Source organism: Ammospiza caudacuta, chromosome 7, assembly GCF_027887145.1.
Source record: "Ammospiza caudacuta isolate bAmmCau1 chromosome 7, bAmmCau1.pri, whole genome shotgun sequence".
Classification (NCBI taxonomy): Eukaryota; Metazoa; Chordata; class Aves; order Passeriformes; family Passerellidae; genus Ammospiza; species Ammospiza caudacuta.
In genome coordinates, this window is record NC_080599.1 from 1735824 (window position 1) to 1759158 (window position 23335).

A 23335-nucleotide genomic window follows, 5' to 3' on the forward strand; every position below is an offset into this window, starting at 1 on the left:
TTGTTCCAGTGAGGCGTTGATGTGCCTCAATGGCTGCTTGGTTCGGTGACATTCCACAGTGTCATGTATGGAAAATAACTAGGGAAAGCCAGTGTGCATAAAGGAGACAGAGGAGTCCTGCAACTTTATTTGAATAAAGGGAAAGAGTCCACCAGGACACATACTCACAGGGTTTTCTCTCTCAAGGTTTCAGAGGGTGCAGCCTCCTTTTATCCTAAGCTTCCGGCTGCACGTTGCCCCATTCCTGTCCCCATTGGCTGAGGTACTAGGAAGGTTCAGCTTTCCCAAACCACCTGTCACATATTACCCTCTCAAACCTGTCATTTTACCCCAAAGTTCATAAACTCAAACCTGTCATTTTACCCCAAAGTTCATAAACTCAAGCTCATGCAGACCCACATGTCTGTTTCAGGAGCCAAGCTGTCTGGGCTCTGTAATAAAGTTAATGGAGATATTAAGACCATTTCAAAGATGTTAACACCAAAACCTTCACCCATCAAATTGCCTGTAATGAATCTTCCTCATCATTCACAATGGACTCCTCATTTCCATGAGGCCCCATTGTGTCACAAGGGCCCATTGGTTCCGTGAGGTTCCCCAGTGTCACCATGGTGTCCTTGGACCCATATTATCACATCTGACCCTTGGTTCAGTGAGGTTCCCTGGTATCATCATGGTCGCTGTCAGAGGCTGGATGAGATCAATGTCCTGAGACACCTTGGGATGAGCTGTCACTCAGTCACACAGTGGGGACAGCGTTAACCCAGCCCCGATTGCCCGAACAATCAGAAATCCCACCTGGGGGGAGCCTCACAAGGGCCCAGGGGCTTAAAAAAAAAGAGGACAAGGTCAGCCCCTAGTATGAACTCTCCTTCCCCTGGGTTTGTGTCTCACCCACGCTGGAACCCCAGGAGCTGGGAGCCATATGTGTGTCCTTCTATAGGGCTTCTGTCTTTCTGTCTCTCTCTTCCCTCTCCTTCTAATGCTCTTCCTATGGAACATTTTTGGGTACTCAACAATTGAAGTGTTTAAAGGTTTCCAGGTTAAATGGGCCAAGTTAATGAAGTTACTGCTATGATAAGTGTTTTATGTTGAATTGGATGTTACATTGAATCCTGTTCCAAAGTTTCTTAGATTTTTGTACTTTGCAAGTAAAACTGTGTCATTTTGACCTCTTGAGAATATCTGGTTGGTGTTTCTCCTGTGCAGCAGTCAAGTAAAGGAGCCTTTGGTTGCCCCCACTATTTGAGTATTCTGGGGTGTCCCAGCCCCGCAGGCTCACAATGGCCTCTTGTTTCCATGAGGCCCCGCTGTGTCACACTGGCCCTCCGTTCCCTGAGGACCTGGAGTGTCACACAGGTTTGTGGCATTTGTCCTTGCTGCCCCTCAAATCCCCCTGGCCCACCAAGAGCCCCGAGGCAGCCGTGAGGGACAGGCCCTGCTGGCCCAGGCTGGGCTCAGGGCTTGGCCTTTCTGCTTCCTGCAGCCAAGCCAGGCCTTGCTCAGCATTGCAGTTCCCTGCCCAGAGCCTTTGGCTCCCTGCAATCCTGGCCTCAAGGATCTGCCCTCACCAGGCCCTGGGCAGCCTTTGGCACTCCCTGCCCTCATTGGGGCCCAGCCATGCTCTAGGGGACTTGGAGTTTTGCTGCTGACTCCTTGAGCAGCTTCTTCATCTTTCTGTGTGCCTAAGGCTCCTGGACCCAGCCCCAAATCCAGCGTGGGGCTGATTAAAATACAGAAAGCCCTCAGGAGCTCTTTGTCTCCCTTCCACTGTCATTCAGTATCCAGGGCTTGTGCAGTGATTGGAGTCAGTTTGGAGTTGTCTTCAGGAGGGAGATTCCAAAATGCACATCAGGATTTTTGGTCTTAGTCAAGGAAATATTTTTTTACTTTTCATTTCAGAGAAGAAGGGATGGAAGAATTCCCCAGGTGATCTTGATGCTGAATGTCTCCTTAGGAGGCCTGGGCAGGGAGAAGAATGAGCCCCTTGCAGGTTGAGCCTGTTTGGACAACCTGCTCCTCACCCCCAGCCTCACCATGTCTGATATCATGCACCTGGGACTGACATCCCAAAACATCCAAAAATGTTAATGGAATCTATTATTTTGGGGTTTTTTTGTGTAACACATTATTTAGTGTAAATATTTCATTATTTATATATTAATTATATTTATTTATATTTATAACAACAGTATTCATTTTTATAACCTAGGTTTTATATTTATATAAAAAAACAATACAGCTTTAGCAGCCAAGAAAATTAATGCTCAGTATTTCTAAGTAACACAATTCCCTTCATTAATTAATTGAGCTCTATTAGCTATTTATTTATTCCTCTTTCTTATAATTAGTTATATTTGTAGTCTTTTTGTCATCTTTTTTATAATCTTTTTACAATAGAGTGTCAACTGGGGGTACATTGTGGTCTCTGGAGACATCTCTGAGGCAGATTTGGGGCAGTTTTGGGTCTGGGGAGGGAATTCAGAGAGAACTTGAGGGTCTGGAGGACACTTGGGGGAGCTGGCTGGGCACTTGGAGGGGCACTCAGTGAAATAAACAAGGGCCAGGAAAATTCTTCTCCTTTTTAATGCCTTTATTAAAAGTGATCAGCGCAGGATTGGGTGGCTTGACGGGTCTGCAGCATCCATCGTCTCTCCCACGGCGACTCAGAGGAGGAGGATATGCACAGCTCTGTCCACCAGGGGCAGAGCTGGGGATCAGATCCTCTTGGGAGCCTTTTAGGGCCTGCTGATCCCGTCAGATGGTACCCCTCCCACTCTGTCAGCTTGGTCTCACCGCCGGGGTCAACTCTCATGGTCAGGGCGAGAGGGTCCAAAGGTGTTCCGCGTCTCTGCAGGCTCAGCACTTGGTTCCTCACGTCCAGACATCACTCCAGTCTCTCAACTCTTAGGTGGCTCGTTGTTTTTGGGGTTTCTCCATGAGTTTGGAGATGGGGGTCCCACAAAGCATTCTGGTCTTGGGAGTTACTTTGCATAACCCCCCCACCTTCTCAGGTGTCTTCCCTATTCTGAGAAAGGTAAAACTTAGCCTCGGGCAAGGTCCCCACCCAGGAGAAGGGCCATTACCTCGCCCCAGCCAGGGTTTTTACTAATAAAAAAACAACCATTAACGACAACAACCCGTGATTACAATAACAAAGGCAGCAGCCCAGCAGTAGTGGTAACTTTTTCTCACAGAAAAAAATATTAACCGAATTTTTGTTCATAACAGTCCCCCCTCTTTTTCTTTGATCGAGCTTAAATTCTAAGCTCGCATCAACTCCCAATTTTTGTTTTGAATCTACTATAAATCTCTTGTGCATGTTGGTAATCATGGTTACTTAACCTTGTTACTTTCCTTGGTTTCTTCTGGTTGGTCTGCACGGCAAGTACTATTCTATTAAAACAGATAAATAAGCATAGTAAAAAGAGCAATCCTCCAAGTACACACACAGTGAGAAAAACTGCCTTTTCCCATACATCCTTTTTGAAAATCTCCAGGTTCTCCCACCCACTGGGATCAAGTGTAGGAGTTTGTTCCTCATTATTTACACATGCTAACCTTTTTATTTCGTTTGAAATGTTCCTAATAATTGAATTCTTTATTTTTAATACTGCCTGGAGCCAGATAACTTTGTTTAACATAGATAATTATTATATATAGGAACTCCCAAACTTGATCCAGTTTCTTTGGGTAATATAAAATTGGTTTTTTCACTCTAACGGTGCAGCTGCCAGACGAGATTAAATCTAGGGGTTTAAGGCTCCCCTGAAATGTGTTCCCAAAGGGGTTTATCTCTTTTCCAGTACACTCATATAAATACTTGTAACAAACAATTTTTCTTACCATTTTCACCATTTCTTTGCTTTTTACTAGATCTGCTGAGCTTGTTTCAGCAGTATCCCATTCAAAGCACAACCAGGCTTCCCCTATAGGGCACTCTCCTAGGAGTGGCTGCCTTAAAGTGGCAGTATTGTATGCTATCCAATACACTCTTTTATTTTTCTGATAAAGGACCAATTGGGAGAGGTTAACACAATCAGGGTTAGAACTGATGTGGACTCTCGACAAGGAGCTCACTTCGTCCTCATAGAGGGGTTGGTAGGATTCATTGCGCGGCTCAGCTGGGCTTCCCAGAGCACCACCAGCCATCAGAGCCATCATTACTACCCTTCCCAAGAGTCCGGTATGGGCCATCTTGCACAGCCTGCCCACCTGGCCTTGCCTCTTGGGGAATTTTACTGAGGAAAAGCTTCCGAGCTCTTTAGAGTCCCTTCTACCCGTTTCTCTGGTTAAACCTCTCTTGGTCTGTTCCCTGCCAATTTTGGTTTCCCCTCCCAGGGGAGTGTTCCGTAGAGGATTAACGTGGAGTCTTTAGAAATAAATTGGGGAACTTAACCAGAATTACTTATTTACAGTCTTAAACTTTTTACCAACATAGTTTACACAGAACAGTCTTAAAACATTTTAAGCAATATTAGAACTCTTAACAAACAATTTTTTCCACACAGTTCAGTCTTTTTGACTCTTCCTTCTGAGAGTCAACTTTAAATCTTTTGGTCCTTTTACCACAGTGTACTCAGGTGATTTAGCTTGTGAAGCAGATGAATCTTGTCCAGCGCCGGGGGGTGAGAGTGGTGTGGACTCTGGTCCAATGCTAGAGGGGGAAGCTGATGTTGGATCCGGTCCCGTACCTGGGGGTGAGACTGGCCCTTTTATTCTTGTGAGATGAGTCCAACCTTTTTCTTTGGTCCGCACAGCTGAATTTGTGATCAGGAGCACCTGGAAGGGGCCTTCAAATTTAGGCATTAATGTTCCCGTAGTCCATGATTTTATCAAAACCCAATCTCCTGGACTAATGTTGTGAACTTTTGTGTCGGGAGGGGAAGTTTGAGGAAGGTATCCTTTCTTTCTAAGTCCTTCCAGAGTTCTTCCAATTATTTCTAAATACTTTCTGGTAGCTTCTTCCCTGTCCAGATAGTCTCCTGTGCTATAAGGTGTTAACAAGAATGGCAGGCCAAACATCATTTCATAAGGTGAAATTCTTATATCAGCCCGAGGTCTTGTTCTGATGCACAATAGCGCTAGGGGCAAACACTTCAGCCAATTCATCTTTGTTTCCTCAATCAATTTAGTTAATACATTTTTGAGAGTTTTGTTCATTCGCTCGACCCTCCCAGAACTCTGGGGGTGCCATGGAGTATGCAACCTCCATTTCATTCCTAAAGCCTCAATTATATTTTGTAATGTTTGGGACACAAAATGTGGACCTCGGTCTGAGTCTATGGTGTTCACAATACCATATCTGAGGATAATATTCTCTAGGATTGCTTTTGCCACGACTTGAGCTGTTTCCCTCCTGGTCGGGAAGGCTTCTACCCAGTGTGTGAGATGATCAACTATAACCAGTAAATATCTGTATCCTTGCACTGGGGGCATTTCAGTGAAATCTATCTGTATGCTTTGGAAGGGTCTCAAGGCTAATTCCCTTCCTCCAGGTGCTACTTTTCTCATAACTTTCTGGTTCACTTTTTGACAAATGACACACCCTCTGGTAACAGCTTTAGCCAGGCTATATACACCAATGCATAGGTTATTTCTTAGGAAATGATCACATAGTCCTTGGACTCCCCAGTGAGTTAATTTATGTAGTTCTGTTAGCACTGTCTGAGCCAGTGTTTTATTCAAAAACACCCGTCCATCTGAGGTTAACCACTCTTCCTGTTGTCTTTGATGTAACTTTAAATCTTTTATTGCTTCTAATTCTTCTTCACTAAATATAGGTTCTTCCCCTTTTTCAGGTGTCATTTTTGTCTTCAAAATTTTTACTGGATCCCCTGGTTCTAGAGCTGCTTCTTTGGCTATCTGATCAGCCAGTCGGTTTCCTTTAACTTCTAAACTGTCTCCTCTTTGGTGCCCCTTTATATGGGCCACTGCTATTTCTGTAGGTTTTTGTAGGGCTTCTAGTACTGATCGGACTAGGTTCTCATGGGCTAAGCTCTTTCCCTTTGAACTTAAATACCCACGTTCCTCCCATATTTTTCCAAATGTGTGAACTGTCCCATACGCATACTGGGAGTCCGTAGAAATGGTTCCCCAGTCCCCCTCCAGTAAGTCCAGTCCCCTTTTCAGGGCATATATTTCACAACTTTGGGCTGACCAGCTTGGGGATAGTTTCCCTTTTTCTGCAATTTGTAATGTTTCTCCATCTATAATGGCATAACCTGAAGCTCTTTTTTATTTACTACTCTTGAAGATCCATCTATGAATAAGCTTCTTCCAGTTGCTAGAGGCTGATCTTCCAAATCTTCTCTTACTTTTGTTTGGAGATAAACCAATTCTAGACAATCATGTTCTAAATTCTCTATAGGCTCTCCCATTAGGAATTGTGCTGGATTGAGGGCATTTGATGTGATAAATTCTAAGTCCTCTGTATTCATTAGTATTATCTCATATTTTAATATTCTAGCATCGGTTAACCACTGTGGAGCTCTCTGTCTCAGTACTGCCTTAAGATCATGAGGAGTATGCACTTTAATTTTTCCCTGTAAGGTCAATTTTTGAGTCTCCTCTATCAGGATTGCGGTTGCTGCTACTGTCTGGATACAAACAGGCCAGCCTCTAGCCACTGGATCTAACAATTTGGAGATGTATGCCACGGGTTTCCTGCACCCTCCCCACTCTTGAGTTAATACTCCATAGGCTATACCTCCTTCTGCACTCACAAACAGGTCAAAGCCCTTTCTGAGATCTGGTAAGCTTAGGACCAGGGCAGAGGACAATTTGTTTTTTAAGTTTTCCAAATGTTGATCATCTTCAGCTGTCCAAATTAGGGGTTCTGGATCCACTAGTTTATTGTACAGAAATTTCACACTCTGTGTGTATTGATCCAACCATAACTTACAATACCCAAACAAGCCCAGGAGTTTTCTCACATCTCTTTTCGTTTTTGGGGCCGGGAGAGCTAAAATACCTGAAATTCTGTCAGGGCTCAGTTTCTTATACCCTCCCCCTATTATGTGCCCCAAGTATGTTACTTCTGATTGCACAAATTGTAGTTTCCCTTGGGAAACTTTTAGTCCTTTCTCCCCCAGAAAATTCAAAAGTTTAATACTAGTTTGTCTGACCTGATCTTTTTCCTTTCCTGATACCATCAGGTCATCAACATACTGCAAGATCTGCACTTCTTGTTCAGGGACAAATTGTTCCAACAAACTCTCTAAAGCTTGTCCAAAGAGATTGGGGGATTCAGTGAACCCCTGTGGTAATCGGGTCCACCTTAACTGTTGTCTCCTTTTCGTACTCAAGTCCTCCCATTCAAAGGCAAACCAATCTCTACATTCTGTTGCCAGAGGACACGCCCAGAAAGCATCCTTCAAATCTATGACAGTGAACCAAGCATGTTCTCTTGGAATTCTGCTTAGGAGACTATATGGGTTGGGCACAACTGGATGTCTGGCAATGGTTCTTTTGTTGACTTCCCTCAAATCTTTTACCAGCCTATATTTCCCTTCAGCCTTTTTAACTGCCAGTATAGGGGTATTATGTGGTGACATGCAGGGTTCTAAAATTCCCTCCTGCAACAGTTGCTCCATGACTATAGCAAGCCCCTTCTTTCCTTTTCGGGAAATCGGATACTGTTTAACCCGTATGGGTGAGGTATCATCCTGCATTTTTATTGTTATTGGTGGAATGTCTAATAAGCCTCTCTTTCCCCCCTCAGCCCATACCTCAGGATTTATCTCTGCAACATCTCCTTGAGACAGCTTCATCACTTGTACTACCATCCTCCCTTCCCTTGGAACAATCCCAACCCCCAGATCCCTTCCTAACAAACTTTTTTCTAAGTTAGGCAGATAAAGAAAATTAGCTTTACATTGCCTTGAGTTTCCAATTATTTTCACTTCTTCAATCACCGATGCTCTAAATGGTCTCCCCTCTGCACCCAATACTTCACAAAATTGTCTCCCAATTTCCATACCTTGTGGTATTTTGTTGAGACAGGACTTATCTGCCCCTGTATCAACCAAAAATTCAAATTCCTCATTTAGGGGTCCCACTTCAAAGTTTACCAAGGACTCTTCTAGATGTTTCATCGGGTCCCCTATAGTAAAAAGCCCTTGACACCCCTAGTCCTCCCCCTTAAGAATCCTTCCTAAATTGTCCTGTTCCTTGGCTATTGCCTCATCGAGACTGAGCTTTTTACAAAACCTCCTGATGTGTCCTGCCTCCCCACAGTAATAACACTGTCGTCCTCTCAAAGGGACTTCTTGAAGTCTCTCCGTCCTTCGTGCACTGGTCAGTACTGGCCTACCTCTGCCTCCCCCTGATGGTGGACTCACCCCCCCTGCACTTTCTCTAGCTACTGCAACCATGATCTTAGCCTTGGCCTTTACTTTTTCTTCCTCCCTCCTTAAATACACCTTCAATGCCTCCTTTAATAACTCATTAATGTCCTTCTCTTGCCAATCTTCCATCTTTTCCAGTTTTCTCCTTATATCAGGCCAAGATTTGGTAACAAATTGGACTTTTAGCAGCATTTGACCTTCTGGGGTGTCTGGGTCTATTCTAGAGTACAACTGGAAGTTCCGCCTTAGGCGATTAAGCCAGGCAGCAGGAGCTTCATCCTTCTCCTGTGTACCCTCAAATGCCAATTGGGTATTAGTTCCTTTGGGAACTGACTCTTTGATCCCTCGTATTATCAAAGACCTATATTCCCTCATGGCCTTCCTCCCCTCCTCCTGGTTAGGGTTCCAGCTGGGCTCCGTTAATGGCCATTTCTGTTCACCTGTTGGCACCTGGGGTCCTGGACTGTTATCTTTCTCCCATATTCTTATGCCAGCCAGCATTATCATCTGAACCTCCTCTGGGGAAAATAATATACTCAGGATGGAATTCATCTCCCCCCAAGTGTAGATATTTGGACCTAGAAATTGATCCACTTGGTTGGCTATGCCCACTGGGTCCTCAACTAAATGCCCCAACTCTTTCTTGAATCCTCTCACCTCAGAAGCAGTTAAGGGAGCATTCACAAAGCCAATACCTCCCGCTACTCCTCCCATAGGAACCTCTCTGAGGGGAAAGAGTCTCTCTGCCTTGGAGGTCTTGGATCTGGTGCTACAGTATGGCCCATCTTCAGGTGCCAAACTACTTTGAGGGATATCTGGGTTACCCTGAACGTTCTGCACATCAGCAGGTGTATTTGCTGATAGCTGTTTATCGGGCGAGGAGGTATTTGTATCCCAACTAGGAGGAGGTAAAGGGACAGCAATAGGAGGGGGAGAAGGGCCTTAGTAGATATTAAGCGGAGCTGGAGAAGGGGTGGAGAATGCAGCAGGTGGAGTAGGCACTTGTGGTGGTGCAGAAGGGACTGGAGGAGATACTGGGTTCATCATAGCGGAAGCTGAAGAGGTAGAAGGAGGAGTTTGAGCAGGTGGTAATGAGATGGCAGCCGGGGGAGGAACTGGACCTGCCATTTGAGGTGCTTGAAGAAGAGGATTATAAGGTGGAGGGGCAGAAGGAGGCAAATAATCCAGGGGGTCCCATCTTTTACTAGTTCTATCATCCCCTCCTTCATTCCCCTCTTTCTTCCTCTGTACCTTACATATTCGCACCCCTTCATCCTCAACAGCACTCTTTAACCAGCAAGCCACATACAATAATTGCTCAGGATCAGTATCTCTTGGAGCTGTCAGATAATTATTTAATTGTTGGCACATCCACGTATCCTTTGTCCCACACCAAGGCCATCCTCCTTGCAACTCTAATTCTGGCCACGCTTCCATACAATAATGGATCATTTTCACTTTATCTAATCCCTCCGTGGCCTCTATAGAATCCCATTTTACTAACAGTTCTCCTAAGGGACTACTGGGAGGTATATCCCTCAGTATCTTGCCGGTCTTTTTACTATTACAACCTCCCATTTTTCAGGTCTCAATAAAAAAATCCCGAAGGTGCCTCTACTGACCGGGAATTTAAAAAAAACCCTTCTTTGAGGAGCTCCAGCCTCCTCCACTGAACTTCAAATTTCTGCCTGATGCTCAGGACTTTATACTGAAACAACTGCCCAATCTCTTGATTGCCCAACTTCCCAGCGTCAGATCTTACATCTATCGGGACTTGAACACACAAAGCCTCGGCCAAGAATCTGGGTCGTGCCTGACTCCCTCAGTCAGGAAAAACAACTGCCTGATTTTTTAGTTCGCCTAACCCGCCAATTTTTAGGCTTCACCGTATCAGAACTTAAAAGCAAACCGCAGCCTCCTTCGCTGGGGTTTGTGCCTGACTCCCTTTGTCAGGACTTACTTTGCCTGCAGGGCTTGTGAAACACCCGAATCCTTCTCGGGACTGACAAATCTTACTCGAATCCTTCTCAAGACTTACAAAAGTGCCTGACCTCCCTTTGTCAGGACTCTGGGGTGCGTGCCACTCATACACAGTAATTCACTCCACACGCCCGGAGTGGGGGGGCCCTTTATTCCCCCTTGGGAGACGACTCACTCACACTAATTCCACTCGCTTCCCCCTGTTCCTGGCCGCTTTTCTCGCGAAAAGCCGGAACCGCAGTACTGGGCGGTCCATTCTCACTTCGAAGGTCCGGCTGCCGGCCCTCGTCTCACTCACACACATATGCGCACGTCTCCCACTCCCGCCACCAGATTTCTCACCAGTCCAGTGCTCCGGTGCTCCTCTGCGTCGCTGTCCTGAGCCGGTCCCTCTTGGTCCTGGTAGCCAGCTGTCCTCTGAAGATCCAAGATGGCCAGTCCTGAGTCCTCTTGCGGCGTGGCTATCCCGGACGAGGCCCCAGCTGAAATAAACAAAGGCCAGGAGAATTCTTCTCCTTTTTAATGCCTTTATTAAAAGTGATCAGCGCAGGATTGGGTGGCTCGACGGGTCTGCAGCGTCCGTCGTCTCTCCCAAGGTGACTCAGAGGAGGAGGATATGCACAGCTCTGTCCACCAGGGGCAGAGCTGGGGATCAGATCCTCTTGGGAGCCTTTTAGGGCCTGCTGATCCCATCAGATGGTACCCCTCCCACTCTGTCAGCTTGGTCTCACCGCCGGGGTCAACTCTCATGGTCAGGGCGAGAGGGTCCAAAGGTGTTCCGCGTCTCTGCAGGCTCAGCACTTGGTTCCTCACGTCCAGACATCACTCCAGTCTCTCAACTCTTAGGTGGCTCGTTGTTTTTGGGGTTTCTCCATGAGTTTGGAGATGGGGGTCCCACAAAGCATTCTGGTCTTGGGAGTTACTTTGCATAACCCCCCCACCTTCTCAGGTGTCTTCCCTATTCTGAGAAAGGTAAAACTTAGCCTCGGGCAAGGTCCCCACCCAGGAGAAGGGCCATTACCTTGCCCCAGCCAGGGCTTTTACTAATAAAAAAACAACCATTAACGACAACAACCCGTGATTACAATAACAAAGGCAGCAGCCCAGCAGTAGTGGTAACTTTTTCTCACAGAAAAAAATATTAACCGAATTTTTGTTCATAACACTCAGGGATTCTGAGGGACAGTTTGGGGTCCGGGGCAGCATTTGGGGGTCCAGGGGGGCCCTTGGAGGTCAGGGAGGGGAATTTGGGGCCCTTTGGGGTCCGGGCGGACTCTTAGGGGGCTCTGACAGGGTGAGCGGTGATGGGAGTTGTAGGCTCGGGTATCATACGGTTTAACGGGCTCGCGGAGCATCAGGGGAATTCAAGGCACAGCTGCAATGGCTCTCGGTGGAAGCGCGGGGCATGAGAGGAGATGAAGTCCTGGCTGGAACAGCACTGGATGTACGCCGAGGAGCATGATGGGAGCCGTAGTCCCGGAAGTGGCTCGAACGTAGTGTTTGGGGGTCGGGGAAGGCTCCTGGGGGACACTTCTGCATCTGAGCCGTGACTTGAGGTCCTCGGGGGAACGTAAATGGTTCGGGAGAACTTACGGAGAGCTCGGGGAGCTCTAACCGGACTCTTTAGGGCGCGGGGCGCGGTGGGAGTTTAAGGCATGCGACTGTTCTGAGGGGCTCTGGGGCTGCGGGGGAGGAAAGGAGATGAATTCCCAGAAGCAGCTGTACCAGGCATCTGTGGGATTGGGAGCACTCAGGGGGTCCAGGGACGCTTTTGGGGGGGTCCCAAACGGGCATTGAAGGGGCACTGAGGGATCCTGGAGGGTCTGGGGGACACCTAAAGGACAAAGGGGTGGCAGATCCCGGGGTTCTGTGGAGCGCGGGGCATGATGGGCATTGTAGCCCCGGCTCCAATGGGGCTCAATCAGGACGCGGGGCATGACAGGAGTTGTGGCTACCGTAGGCACCGTCCCCGAGTCTCCGATCTCTGGAGCTGATTGGCTTCGGGTGGTGATAGGCAGAAGTCTTGGCAAATGGGATGCAGTGGAGGCGGGAACAGCCCATTCAACTTCTCCAGTCCTTCCCAGTACAGCCCAGTTCATGCCCAGTACAGACTAGTAAAACCCCAGTACAGCTCAGTTCATCCCAAGTAGAACCCAGTACAACCCCAGTGCCCCTCCAATTCCTCCCAGTACATCCCAGTCCCTCCCAATACACCTGAGTTTATTCCCAGTCCCTCCCAGTTCATCCCAATGTCATCCACAGGATGCCCCAGTGTCAGGGTCCTTCCTAGTGGACAGATGACCTGGTGGTTCGTATGAATGATCTCAGAATGCAAAACACCAACACGGTACAAGGGGGTTTGCAGTGATAATCAAAACAAATGCAGTTTTATTGAAATAACTACAGCAGAGAGAGGGGATATAGCTACCAACGCAGAGACGAAGTCCTTTGGTGCAGTCCAGCCAAGGGTCCGTCTGCTACGCTGGGGAGATCTCAAAGGCTCTAGCTAACTCAGAGGATTTTATTACTGAAAATTTTATTACTGAAAATTGGGGGGGGGGGGGGGGAAACAGATACAATAGGGAACAGATGTAACAGGTAGTGTATGTTCTCAGCAGTAAATGAGATTGATAGATGTAACAGGTAGTCTATGTTCTTAGCAGTAAGCGAGAGCCATTGTATTCTTGGTCCAGTGGTCACAATCTGCAGGCATGCATCTCGCTTCGGTCAGCTTGCCTCCCCACACACCTCCCCCGGGCTGGGGGTTTCAGTCCCAGTCCTTGGAAGGAGCAGAGGAGCCTTTTTAGGAGTTTCATGTCTCAGTCCTTGATGGAAAAGCTTCTCACATCTCTGTCTGTCTGTCACGGTGGTTGTAAAACAGGTGAGGGTCTTCTGTGGGAGACCACCTGGAACTCAGGAGAAGTCCAGCCAGGCCGAAAGGTGGGACAGCTTCCAAAGCTGCTATTGTTGCAAACAGGGCATGGTGCCCTCTTCTTAGCATACAGAAAACACTCCTGTGAAAACAATAGCTCAAAACTGAGCTTTCAGGTCTCAGGGCCGTGGTGTGTGACTTTTCTCCTCCAGAGCCAGATATAGAAGGGAGGGAGGGTCTTCTCTTCAGTGGTCTCCCAAGGACAATCGTGAGGCAGATGAGGGAAAATTCTGACAGACTCTCACACCCAGTGTCCCCAGTCTTCTCAGATTGGCCCCAGTGTCCCCAGTATGTCCCAGTATCCCCCAGTGTCACTCCCAGTATGTCCCAGTGTCTCCCGCAGCATTCCCAGTGTTCCCCAGTATGTCCCAGTCCTCCCCAGTGTTTCCAAGGACAGTTTCATTTCTCTCGGTGGCCGTGACAGCCAAACTCAGCAGTGGGGTCAGTGCAGTGCCCATGGCCACAGCCCCTTGCAGGGGCCCAGTGCAGCTTGGGCTGATGATCCACCCTCACAGCTGGCCCAGGGCAGCTCTGCAGTGCCTTTGGTGGCATCTGGGGCTGGCACACACCTGAGCAGTGTGTCTGTTTGCACTGGGGAAACTCAGCAGTTTCAGATTGCTGCAAAAAGTACAAAAAGGGAAAACCCCTCTCAGGCTGGGTGCAGCCAGCTCTGCAAGCACAGCAGGGCCCAGGGCAGTGAGGACAGATAAGATGGGGCTGGGCAATGTGGAGCAAGGCTGTCCACACTTGGTCAGAGCTCCAGGCACAGCTTCTGTGAGCAGGCCGGAGCTGCGGATGAGAGACTCTGGGTCAATATCAATCACAGAATGCTGCAATCACCTCTGCTCTAAAGAGAAATTTAATAAAAGACACCCTTTAAAACAGGAATGTGTATTTTATTACTGCTCTTTGAAATCTTTCTGCATAACTGGACTAGGAAAACTTTAATGAGCCTCTCAGGGCTTTCCTGTTGTTTACATCAGACTCAGTCCTTGAGACTTTCTTGAAATAACTTCTCAATAGCACAGAGTTAAATTTAAACTCCAAATTTTCTTGAAGTTTTAATAGGTCACACAGAGGGGACACCAGTGGGAAAGTGTCCCCAGGTTCCAGGGACAGCAGAACACTGGAGGCAGTGATGACAGCTGGGGACAAAGAAGGCAAAGGTGTCTCTGGTGCTGAGAAAACCTGGATGTGTTTGAGGAATGCAAAAGGGCAAAGGCCTGAGCCCCAGCCCCTGGCCAGGCAGATCCTGTCCCTCCCTCCTTGCTCAGGGCTCTTCCCGGGATGGGCACTGGCATGTGGGGATGTGCAATTCCAGGGGCAGGAGCATGGGGCGGCCCCTGCCAGGCTGCTGAGCAGGGACAAGGAGGCAATGAGGCCCCAGCCCTGCAAGGGTCACTTGTCCCCTCGTGGCCTCAGGCCCAGGGCCAGCAGCCATGGCCAAAGTGCTGCCCATGTTGGCTCTGGCAGGGCTGTCTGGCAGCTGCTGCCCATCCCTGTGCCCTGTGCAGCCCAGGCTGTCCCACGGTGTCCCTGCCCTGCGCCTCTGTCCCTGCAGGCTGTCGGCATCCCCCGGCTGCCCCACCTGGCTGGGCCCCTTCCTTTGCTGACAGCTCTGCCTCCTGCCTGCCTCTGCCTGCCCACACAAAGCCTGGGGCTGATACCAAAAGGGTTTATTCCATGTTTACGTGCCTGTGATCTTTCAGCACAGGAACAAGACATGCAGGGGCTGCTGTCCCTGCAAGGATGGGTGGAAGAGAAGAAGAAGAAGACATCTGGCTCAAGGGTACAGGGATAGAGAAAACAAAAAGTGAATCTGGGAACTTGGGGTGGGTTCTATGGAAGTGGGTAAATTGTAATTCACATTTAGGGACTTTATATAGGTAACACACTGGTAGAATTACACGTTCATGTGAGGTTGGGAGTTATCCCATGTTGGATCTCTCTCCTGAATAAATGATACCCTCTGAAATAGCAAATTAATGTTCAGGAGCCTTATTCTGATATTTCAGAGATTTGGTGACAGTGGTTCCTCACAGAACCCAGGACTCAGCTGTGACACTGTGCAAACTCATGGAACAAAGGGTCCATGGTGACACAACAGAACCCCATGGAACCAAAATCCATTTTGGCACATTGGGGCCACATTGAACCAATGGTCCATTGTGATACTGCGGATCCAAGGAGACCATTGTGACCCTGAGAAACCTCTTGGAACCATGGGTCCCTTGTGACACTACAGAACCTCACGGAACCAAGGTGACCGTGTTCTACCGCGAAACCTCATGGAACAAAGGGACCATGGTGACACTGTGTCATGGTTTAAGCCTGGCACAGAGCCAGTGCCCCCATAAGAATACCCTCTTCCCTGGTGTCTGCTCTGAGATGTGACCAGGAATAAGCAAAGAAGGCTTCAGCTTGGAAATAAAGAAAACTTTATTAACTAAACTAAAAGAAAAGAAGGGAAAAACTATAAGGGGAAAATTGAAAACCTTACAAAAAGCACTTTCCACCTCCTCCCCACCAAATTTCCCAATGTAATACATTCCCCCAAATCACCAACTCTCAGTCCAGCACCCTTCAGAATACTCAATCTTCAGTTCATGAAGAGGAGAGGAGTCCTTCTTGCACCATAGGCTTCCCCTGGAAATACACTGAAACCTCGTGTGCTTCCATGTCACTCAGCACTGCCCGGAAAGTCCTTTGCCATTATGACATCTTTCCTTCCATGCCCAGTGCTCTCACCACTGTGCATGGACCAGAGCTGCTTTTAGGGTTGTCTTTTAAGGATGCCTTGTCTCACTCCAAAAGAGGCACAGTCTCTCCTTCTGTCCCCCCCATTTTTTCACCCCCTGGGGCTGAGGCGTGCCCACAATGAACCCTCCCGGTTCTGAGGCACTGCCTCCCCCTAAATGCAGTCTCTGTGTCACAGGAATAAAAAATGGTTCAGTCTATGGCCACACAAGGAAAGTCCAGCCGAAAGGCCACTCCATCTCTTCCCCTACTCAGCCAATCTTCTCCACTTTCCTCAGGCCTAGTCCTCGTTATCTCATCTCTTATCTCTCTTCTTATTCAGCTCCGAGGAGGATCAGCATTTTTGCAAGGTCCCAATCATGTAAGAAAAGGGTTAAAAATTTCAGTCTCTGCCTGTCCCAGAGCTCCGGCACTCCCACGCTGCTCTGGCCCCTGCTCTGGCCGGGCACTTTCTTGCCGCACTCCCCCCTTCTCCTCCTTGGCTGGCTGCTATCACATTCTGTCGCCGGCTCTCCCTCTCTCTCTCTTGGGAGGGGGGTGGGGTGGCTCGATGTCTCTTAGTGCTTCCACCCTTCCATCCTCAAAGGCCTCCTCACCCCCCACCTCTGTCCAGGCCCAGGCCTACAGCATGGCTGCCCCTCCCCCGCCCAGGAGCAGTAGCAGGATGGGGGAGGGAGATCTGACCTCTTTGCCTCGAAGTCCCAAAAGAGAACTCCCACGGCCAAAGCTCTGGTTTTTAACCCCTGTGTGATCTCAGGGATGTGTCCAAACCCCACTGGCCACATCAGGTACAAGTATCAAAATCTGAGCACCCATTGGTTTGACCACAGCATCCCAGAATTCCCACTTCTTCCTGGTCAAACCAGCACACACTGCAGAACCAAGGAGACTGCTGCTGGCAGCGTGAGAGCTCATGGAACCAGAAGTCCATTGTGACACAGGACGGCCTGATGTACACCAAGGGTCCCTTGTTAAACTGTATGGCCTCATGGAACCATGAGCCATTGTGACACAGCAGGACCTCATAGAACCTGGAGGCCATTATTAAAATTGGAGGCCTTGAGAAACCAAAGGGCCTTTGTGGCACTTCAGAGCCTTGTGGAGCCAAGGGAACACTGTGACACTGTGAGGCTCCATGAAACCAATGGCCTGTTGTGACACTGCAAGGCCTTATGGGATCATGGAGACCATTGTGACACTGCAGGGCCCCATGGAACTAAGGATCCATGAACAGTACAGGACCCCATGGCACCAAAGGTCCATTGTGACATTGCGGGGCCTCATGGAATCCTGGAGGCTATGATGACACTTGGAGGCCATGTTGGATCAAGGGGCTCTGCAGGGCCTCACGGAGTCAAGGAGACCCTTCTGACATTGTGAGTCCCCATGGAACCAAATGTCCATTGTGACACTGAAGCACCAAGGAGACCCCTGTGACACCGCCAGGCCTCATGGAAGCAAGGGACCATGTGACACTGGAGCCCCATGGAAACAAGAGGCCAGAGTGACACATCTGGGCCTGATGAAACCAAGGATCCAATATGACACCACCACTGTGACCCTGCAGGGCCCCACGGATCCCAGGGAACAGGGAACAGGCCTGGTTGGCTTGGCCTGACTTGTCCAACTGCCCTTGGCATGTCGAGTGTCTCTTCTCATGTACCCCTGAAACCCTGGGGTCTGGGCTTTCCTTCAATTGGAAAAGAGCTGCCTTTCTCATTCAAGCATCTATGGCCAAAATGGGATTCCCCCTCCAAATTTCCCAATATCCAGGGATTTCTCCCACATAAAAGCTTCCATAACCAACACGTCTGGCTGCCCTTGTCTTGCCTCTGGCTGTCCTGAGAACTGGCTCTCACCTGCCTTCAAACAGTGAGGCTCTGTGCTTTCCTTCCTATGGAAAAGAACTGTCCCTCCTGCACAGGCACCCATGGCCAAAACTGGTACTTGTCCTCCCAAATTCCTACATTCAAGGGTTTTTTTCTCCCAGACAAGATCTTCCAGTACAGACAGTTTGTGCTGGCCTTGGCTTCTGGTGGTTGCCTGAATTCTGCCCTGAAACACTGGGGCTCTGCCCTTTCCATCCTAAGGGAAAAGAACCATCCTTCTTCTCCAGGTGCCCATGGTCGAAATTGGGATTCCACCTTCAAAAGTCCTATATCCAATGATTGCTCCTACACAAAAGCTGTCATTACAGAAAGGTCTGGCTGGCCTTGGTCTCTGGTGCCTGCAGTTCATCAGCCCCTGAAGCACTGGGGTTCTGTGCTTTCCTTCCTATGGAAAAGAATCTTCTTATTCCTCACCAGCCAAAATTGCTACTCCTCCTAAAATAGTCACGATATGAAGGGTTTCTCCCAGACAAAACCTGCCAGCTCTCTCTGGCACTGTGGGCTCTGATGGCCACCTGTCATCTACCCCGGAAACACTGGGGCTCTCTGCCTTCCTTGTGATGGAAATACAGCAGTCTCCTTGTCCAGGGGCCGTGGCCAAATTTGAGATTTGGGCCCTAAATTTCATATATCCAAGGATAGGTCCCAAGCAAAAGCTGCCAGGAGAGACGAGTTTGGCTGGCTTGGCCTCCCAGGGGCTGCTTCTCATCTACCATCAAACCCTGAGGCTCTCTGCTTTCCTTCAGATGGAAAAGAAATGGCATTTTCATCAAGGGACCAGTGGCCAAAACTTGTATTCTACCTCCCAAATTATGTGTATCCAAGGATTTCTCTCAGGCACAAGCTGCAATTCCAGAAAGGTCTGGCTCACCTTGGCCCTTGGTGGCTGCTGCTCATCTGCCCCTGAAACACTGGGCCTCAGCTTTCCTTCCAATGGAAGAGAATCGTTGTTCACATCAAAGTGCCCATGGGCAAAAACTGAAATTCAGCCTAAAAAATTCTATCTATTCAAGGACTGCTCCAAGACAAAAGTAGCCAGGACACACAGGTCTGACTGGTCTTGTCCTGAGGTGATTTTCTTAGACTATGAGCAGAATGTTTTCATTTGCCAATACCTTGGACAGGGCCCAGATATCTCCCAAGGTGGGGTTTGGAGGCCTCAAGAACATGAGCACTCTACAGAGACAGAGGAGCTCTGTGCTCAGTCAAGTGGCGACTGAGGACAGCAGAGGTGAGCCCTGGAAGGGACTGAACGGTGGTTTCAGAGGTGGTGGATCTTTTTTACGTAGTAGAGAACAGACAGAGAAAGAAAGAATTAATGCAAAGGACAGATAGGGAGGGCCAGACAGGACCCAAAGAGAAAGGAATTTCCCTCTCAGAGCAGGACTGTGGTGCAACATGGCCCCAGAAGGAGTCTGGGTCATCCCTAGGCTTTGTGTGGGCAGGCAGGGGCAGGCAGGAGGCAGAGCTGTCAGCAAAGGAAGGGCCCAGCCAGGTGGGGTAGCTGGGGAATGCCGACAGCCTGCAGGGACAGAGGCGCAGGGCAGGGACACCGTGGGACAGCCTGGGCTGCACAGGGCACAGGGATGGGCAGCAGCTGCCAGACAGCCCTGCCAGAGCCAACTTGGGCAGTACTTTGGCCATGGCTGCTGGCCCTGGGCATGAGGCCACGAGGGGACAAGTGACCCTTGCAGGGCTGGGGCCTCATTGCCTCCTTGTCCCTGCTCAGCAGCCTGGCAGGGGCCGCCCCATGCTCCTGCCCCTGGAATTGCACATCCCCACATGCCAGTGCCCATCCCGGGAAGAGCCCTGAGCAAGGAGGGAGGGACAGGATCTGCCTGGCCAGGGGCTGGGGCTCAGGCCTTTGCCCTTTTGCATTCCTCAAACACATCCAGGTTTTCTCAGCACCAGAGACACCTTTGCCTTCTTTGTCCCCAGCTGTCATCACTGCCTCCAGTGTTCTGCTGTCCCTGGAACCTGGGGACACTTTCCCACTGGTGTCCCCTCTGTGTGACCTATTAAAACTTCAAGAAACTTCAGACTTTCAATTTAAGTTTGAGTTCTTGAGAAGTTTTTTGAACACTCTCTCAGGGACTGAGTTTGATGTAAACAACACCAAAGCCCCAGATGCTCATTAATGTCCTTGTGCTCTGTCTGTGCTGCTGAGTTGGACTGGGCTCCTGGCACAGAAGCAGCTCCTGGCAAACCAAGAAGACCTTCAAAAAGAAATTTCTCCTGAGGAGCAGCTCCTCTCCCAGCCCAACAGGGCTGGGGCACTACCTGCAGCCACCCTGGGCACAGCAGAGAGGCACAGAGAGCTTCAATCAGTCAGGGCTGGGAAGTGCTGAGAAGTGCCTGGGGCAGAATCACTGCCAGCCCTTGGCACAGGAACCTCTGGCTGCAAGACAATGCAGCTGCAGCTCCTGGAGTGATCTCCTGCAGCTGGAACATCCCAATGCCTACAGACTCTGTGAGTAAAACTCTGAATATTTCTGGTGCAGGGGAGGTGAAATGCTCATGAAGCTTTGACATGCTGAGGAATGCTGGTCAGTCATAAAATATTTCCAATACAAGGATTTCCTTAAAAATTAGGACATTTCCAAAGACTTCGGATTCCTAATATTGGAGAATGGCAGGGAGTGGGGGCATTAATATTAAAGATTGATTATGAATTATTAATTACAAAATTTTAAAAGTTCCTGAGAGATTGGAACTGTTATTTTTGTGTTCTGTGGATTCACAGGAGATCCCTAATGTTCTTTCAGCCACTCTGCCCATGAACAGCACCAGCATCCCCTTTGCTGAACCTATCAGGCTCAGTCTGGGCTGTCTTTTGTCCCATCTGCAAACAGAACCTGCCCCCAGCCAGTGCCCTGCAAAACAGGCAGGGTGCTGTAGGGCCAAGGAGAGTGCACAGAGATTGGGGGTCTGTGAGTGCTGGCAGGGAGAGATCAGGCACTGGGAAACACCTGCTGGAGGGAAATCTGCAGGAAGCAGAGAGAAGATCAGGCAATGAGAGAAAACAAACCCCAGCAATGCTGTGGCAGGGAGAGTTTAGAGATGTGCACAGGATCCCCTCCAGTGCAGCCCCTCCCTCTGAACAAGCCCCCTCCCTCCTGTGCCCCAGCCAAGCCTGTGCTCTCAGGGCCGGGGCTCCAAGGTGTGCAGCCCCTCCTGTGCAGGCAGAGCTGCAGCAGAGCCGTGGGGCAGCTCTGCAGCCCTGGGTGCAGTTCCCTCTGCATAGCACAGGGCTGGGAGCAGCTGCCCGGCAATGGGGGCTCTGACAGGGGGCACAGCTGGCTCAGGGTGACGCTGTCCCCAGTGCCCGGCTCTGGGCAATGCTGTCAGTGCATCCAGGGAAGGAGCTGCATCTCCCTTCATCCAATGCCATCATAGGGACACCTGGAATCTCCCTGAGATTTCCGTCCAAACTTTGAGCTTCCCTCCAGGATACAAACCTTTCTGTAGCATCTCTGTGTTATCTAAAAGCCCCACAGTGAGACACAGAAGGTGTATGATGAGAAAATGCTGTTGGGTTGGTGAAATGAGCTCTGTCTGTCCCTGGGTACAAATGTGGGGCTGAGACCTTGAGAAGGGGATGGGCATTTGGTGGACTGTGGGGATCCATCTGCTCTCAGCAATGTCAGGATGGTTTTTAAGGGAAACATGGGAGGGTGATCATCCTCTGTCTGGGAAAGGTGAAAGCCCAGAGAATCCTGGAACAGGACAGGGTGACAGACGTCCTCCCCTTCTTCTCCACTCACCACCTTGTCTCAGAGAACTCACTGTTCTCCCTGAGGGCAGCAGAAATGCAGAGGGTTTCTGACATCCAAAAATAATCAGCAGGGGAGATGAAGAAAAGCTGTAAATAACACTAGTATGTTTAAACAGACTTTACCATTCCTGTTCTCTGGCAGTGAGAGGGCAGATGCTGACAGGGCTGTCTGTGTTAACAGAGATTCAAAGAAGAACACGAGGACAGGTCCCTGTGCCTCTCCTATGTCTGCACAGCAAGGCTGAACTATAAAAACCTCTGTGTGTACCTGCCCTAAACCTGAAGTCCCACTCAGGCAGCACCAGCCAGGGCTCCAAACTTGGAGCTGAAGAAAAATCTTCTGGAAATTGAAAAGGGTGTCAGAGTGTTACAGGAGAAGGGTCTATGGAAAAAGGCTTTGATTTTGCTGGAAGGAGTTACTCCCAACCGGTCACTGACTTTTCTTCATGAACAGCTCCCAATGGCCAGAGAAATCAAATGTCCAACAGCAGCTCCATCAGGCACTTCCTCCTGCTGGCATTGGCAGACACACGGCAGCTGCAGCTCCTGCACTTCTGCCTCTTGCTGGGCATCTCCCTGGCTGCCCTCCTGGGCAACGGCCTCATCATCAGCGCCATAGCCTGCGGCCACCACCTGCACACGCCCATGTTCTTCTTCCTGCTCAACCTGGCCCTCAGCGACCTGGGCATGATCTGCACCACTGTCCCCAAAGCCATGCACAATTCCCTCTGGGACACCAGCACCATCTCCTACTCAGGATGTGCTGCACAGCTCTTTTTTTTTGTGTTTTTCATGTCATTAGAGGTTTCCCTACTGACCATCATGTGCTACGACCGCTACGTGTCCATCTGCAAACCCCTGCACTATGGGACCCTCCTGGGCAGCAGAGCTTGTGCCCACATGGCAGCAGCTGCCTGGGCCAGTGCCTTTCTCTATTCACTGCTGCACACAGCCAATACATTTTCCCTGCCCCTGTGCCATGGCAATGCCCTGGACCAGTTCTTTTGTGAAATCCCTCAGATTCTCAAGCTCTCCTGCTCCAATTCCTACCTCAGGGAACTTGGGCTTCTTGCTGTAAGTGTCTTTGTAGCCTCAAGCTGCTTTGTGTTCATTGTTTTCTCCTATGTGCAGATCTTCAGGGCTGTGCTGAGGATCCCCTCTGAGCAGGGACGGCACAAAGCCTTTTCCACCTGCCTCCCTCACCTGGCTGTTCTCTCCCTGTTTCTCAGCACTAGCTTTTTTGCCTACCTGAAGCCCTCCTCCATCTCCTCCCCATCCATGGATCTGGCCCTGTCAGTTCTTTACTCAGTGGTGCCTCCAGCCCTGAACCCCCTCATCTACAGCTTGAGAAACCAAGAGCTCAAGGCTGCAGTGTGGAGATTGGTGACTGGACAATATCAGAAACATTAAACTGCTGGCCAATTTCTGCAAATCACTTGAAATCAATGTAATCTTTCATTGTTCTTGTTGGGTATGGTGGTTGGTTTATTATTCTCATTATTTTTATTTTTTTTTTTAGTATTGTCCAAATGAAATGCTACTGGTTTTGCCATTTCTCATTTCATTTCTCTCCACCTTTGCTGTGGCTCCAGACTGTGTCAATGAGGAGCTGTGCTCTCAGTGGCTCTAAAGGAGCTAAAGGATCTCCAAGCAA

At 49.2% G+C, this 23335-nt stretch overlaps 1 protein-coding gene across 1 annotated transcript; it reads left to right on the forward strand.

The window, feature by feature from the left end:
- The first annotated feature begins 22143 nt into the window (after positions 1–22143).
- Positions 22144–23091, forward strand: LOC131560154 (olfactory receptor 14J1-like). Its single transcript, XM_058808821.1, has one exon. The coding sequence runs from the start codon at positions 22159–22161 to the stop codon at positions 23089–23091; it is 933 nt and encodes a 310-aa protein (XP_058664804.1). The 5' UTR covers positions 22144–22158.
- The last annotated feature ends 244 nt before the right edge of the window (positions 23092–23335 follow it).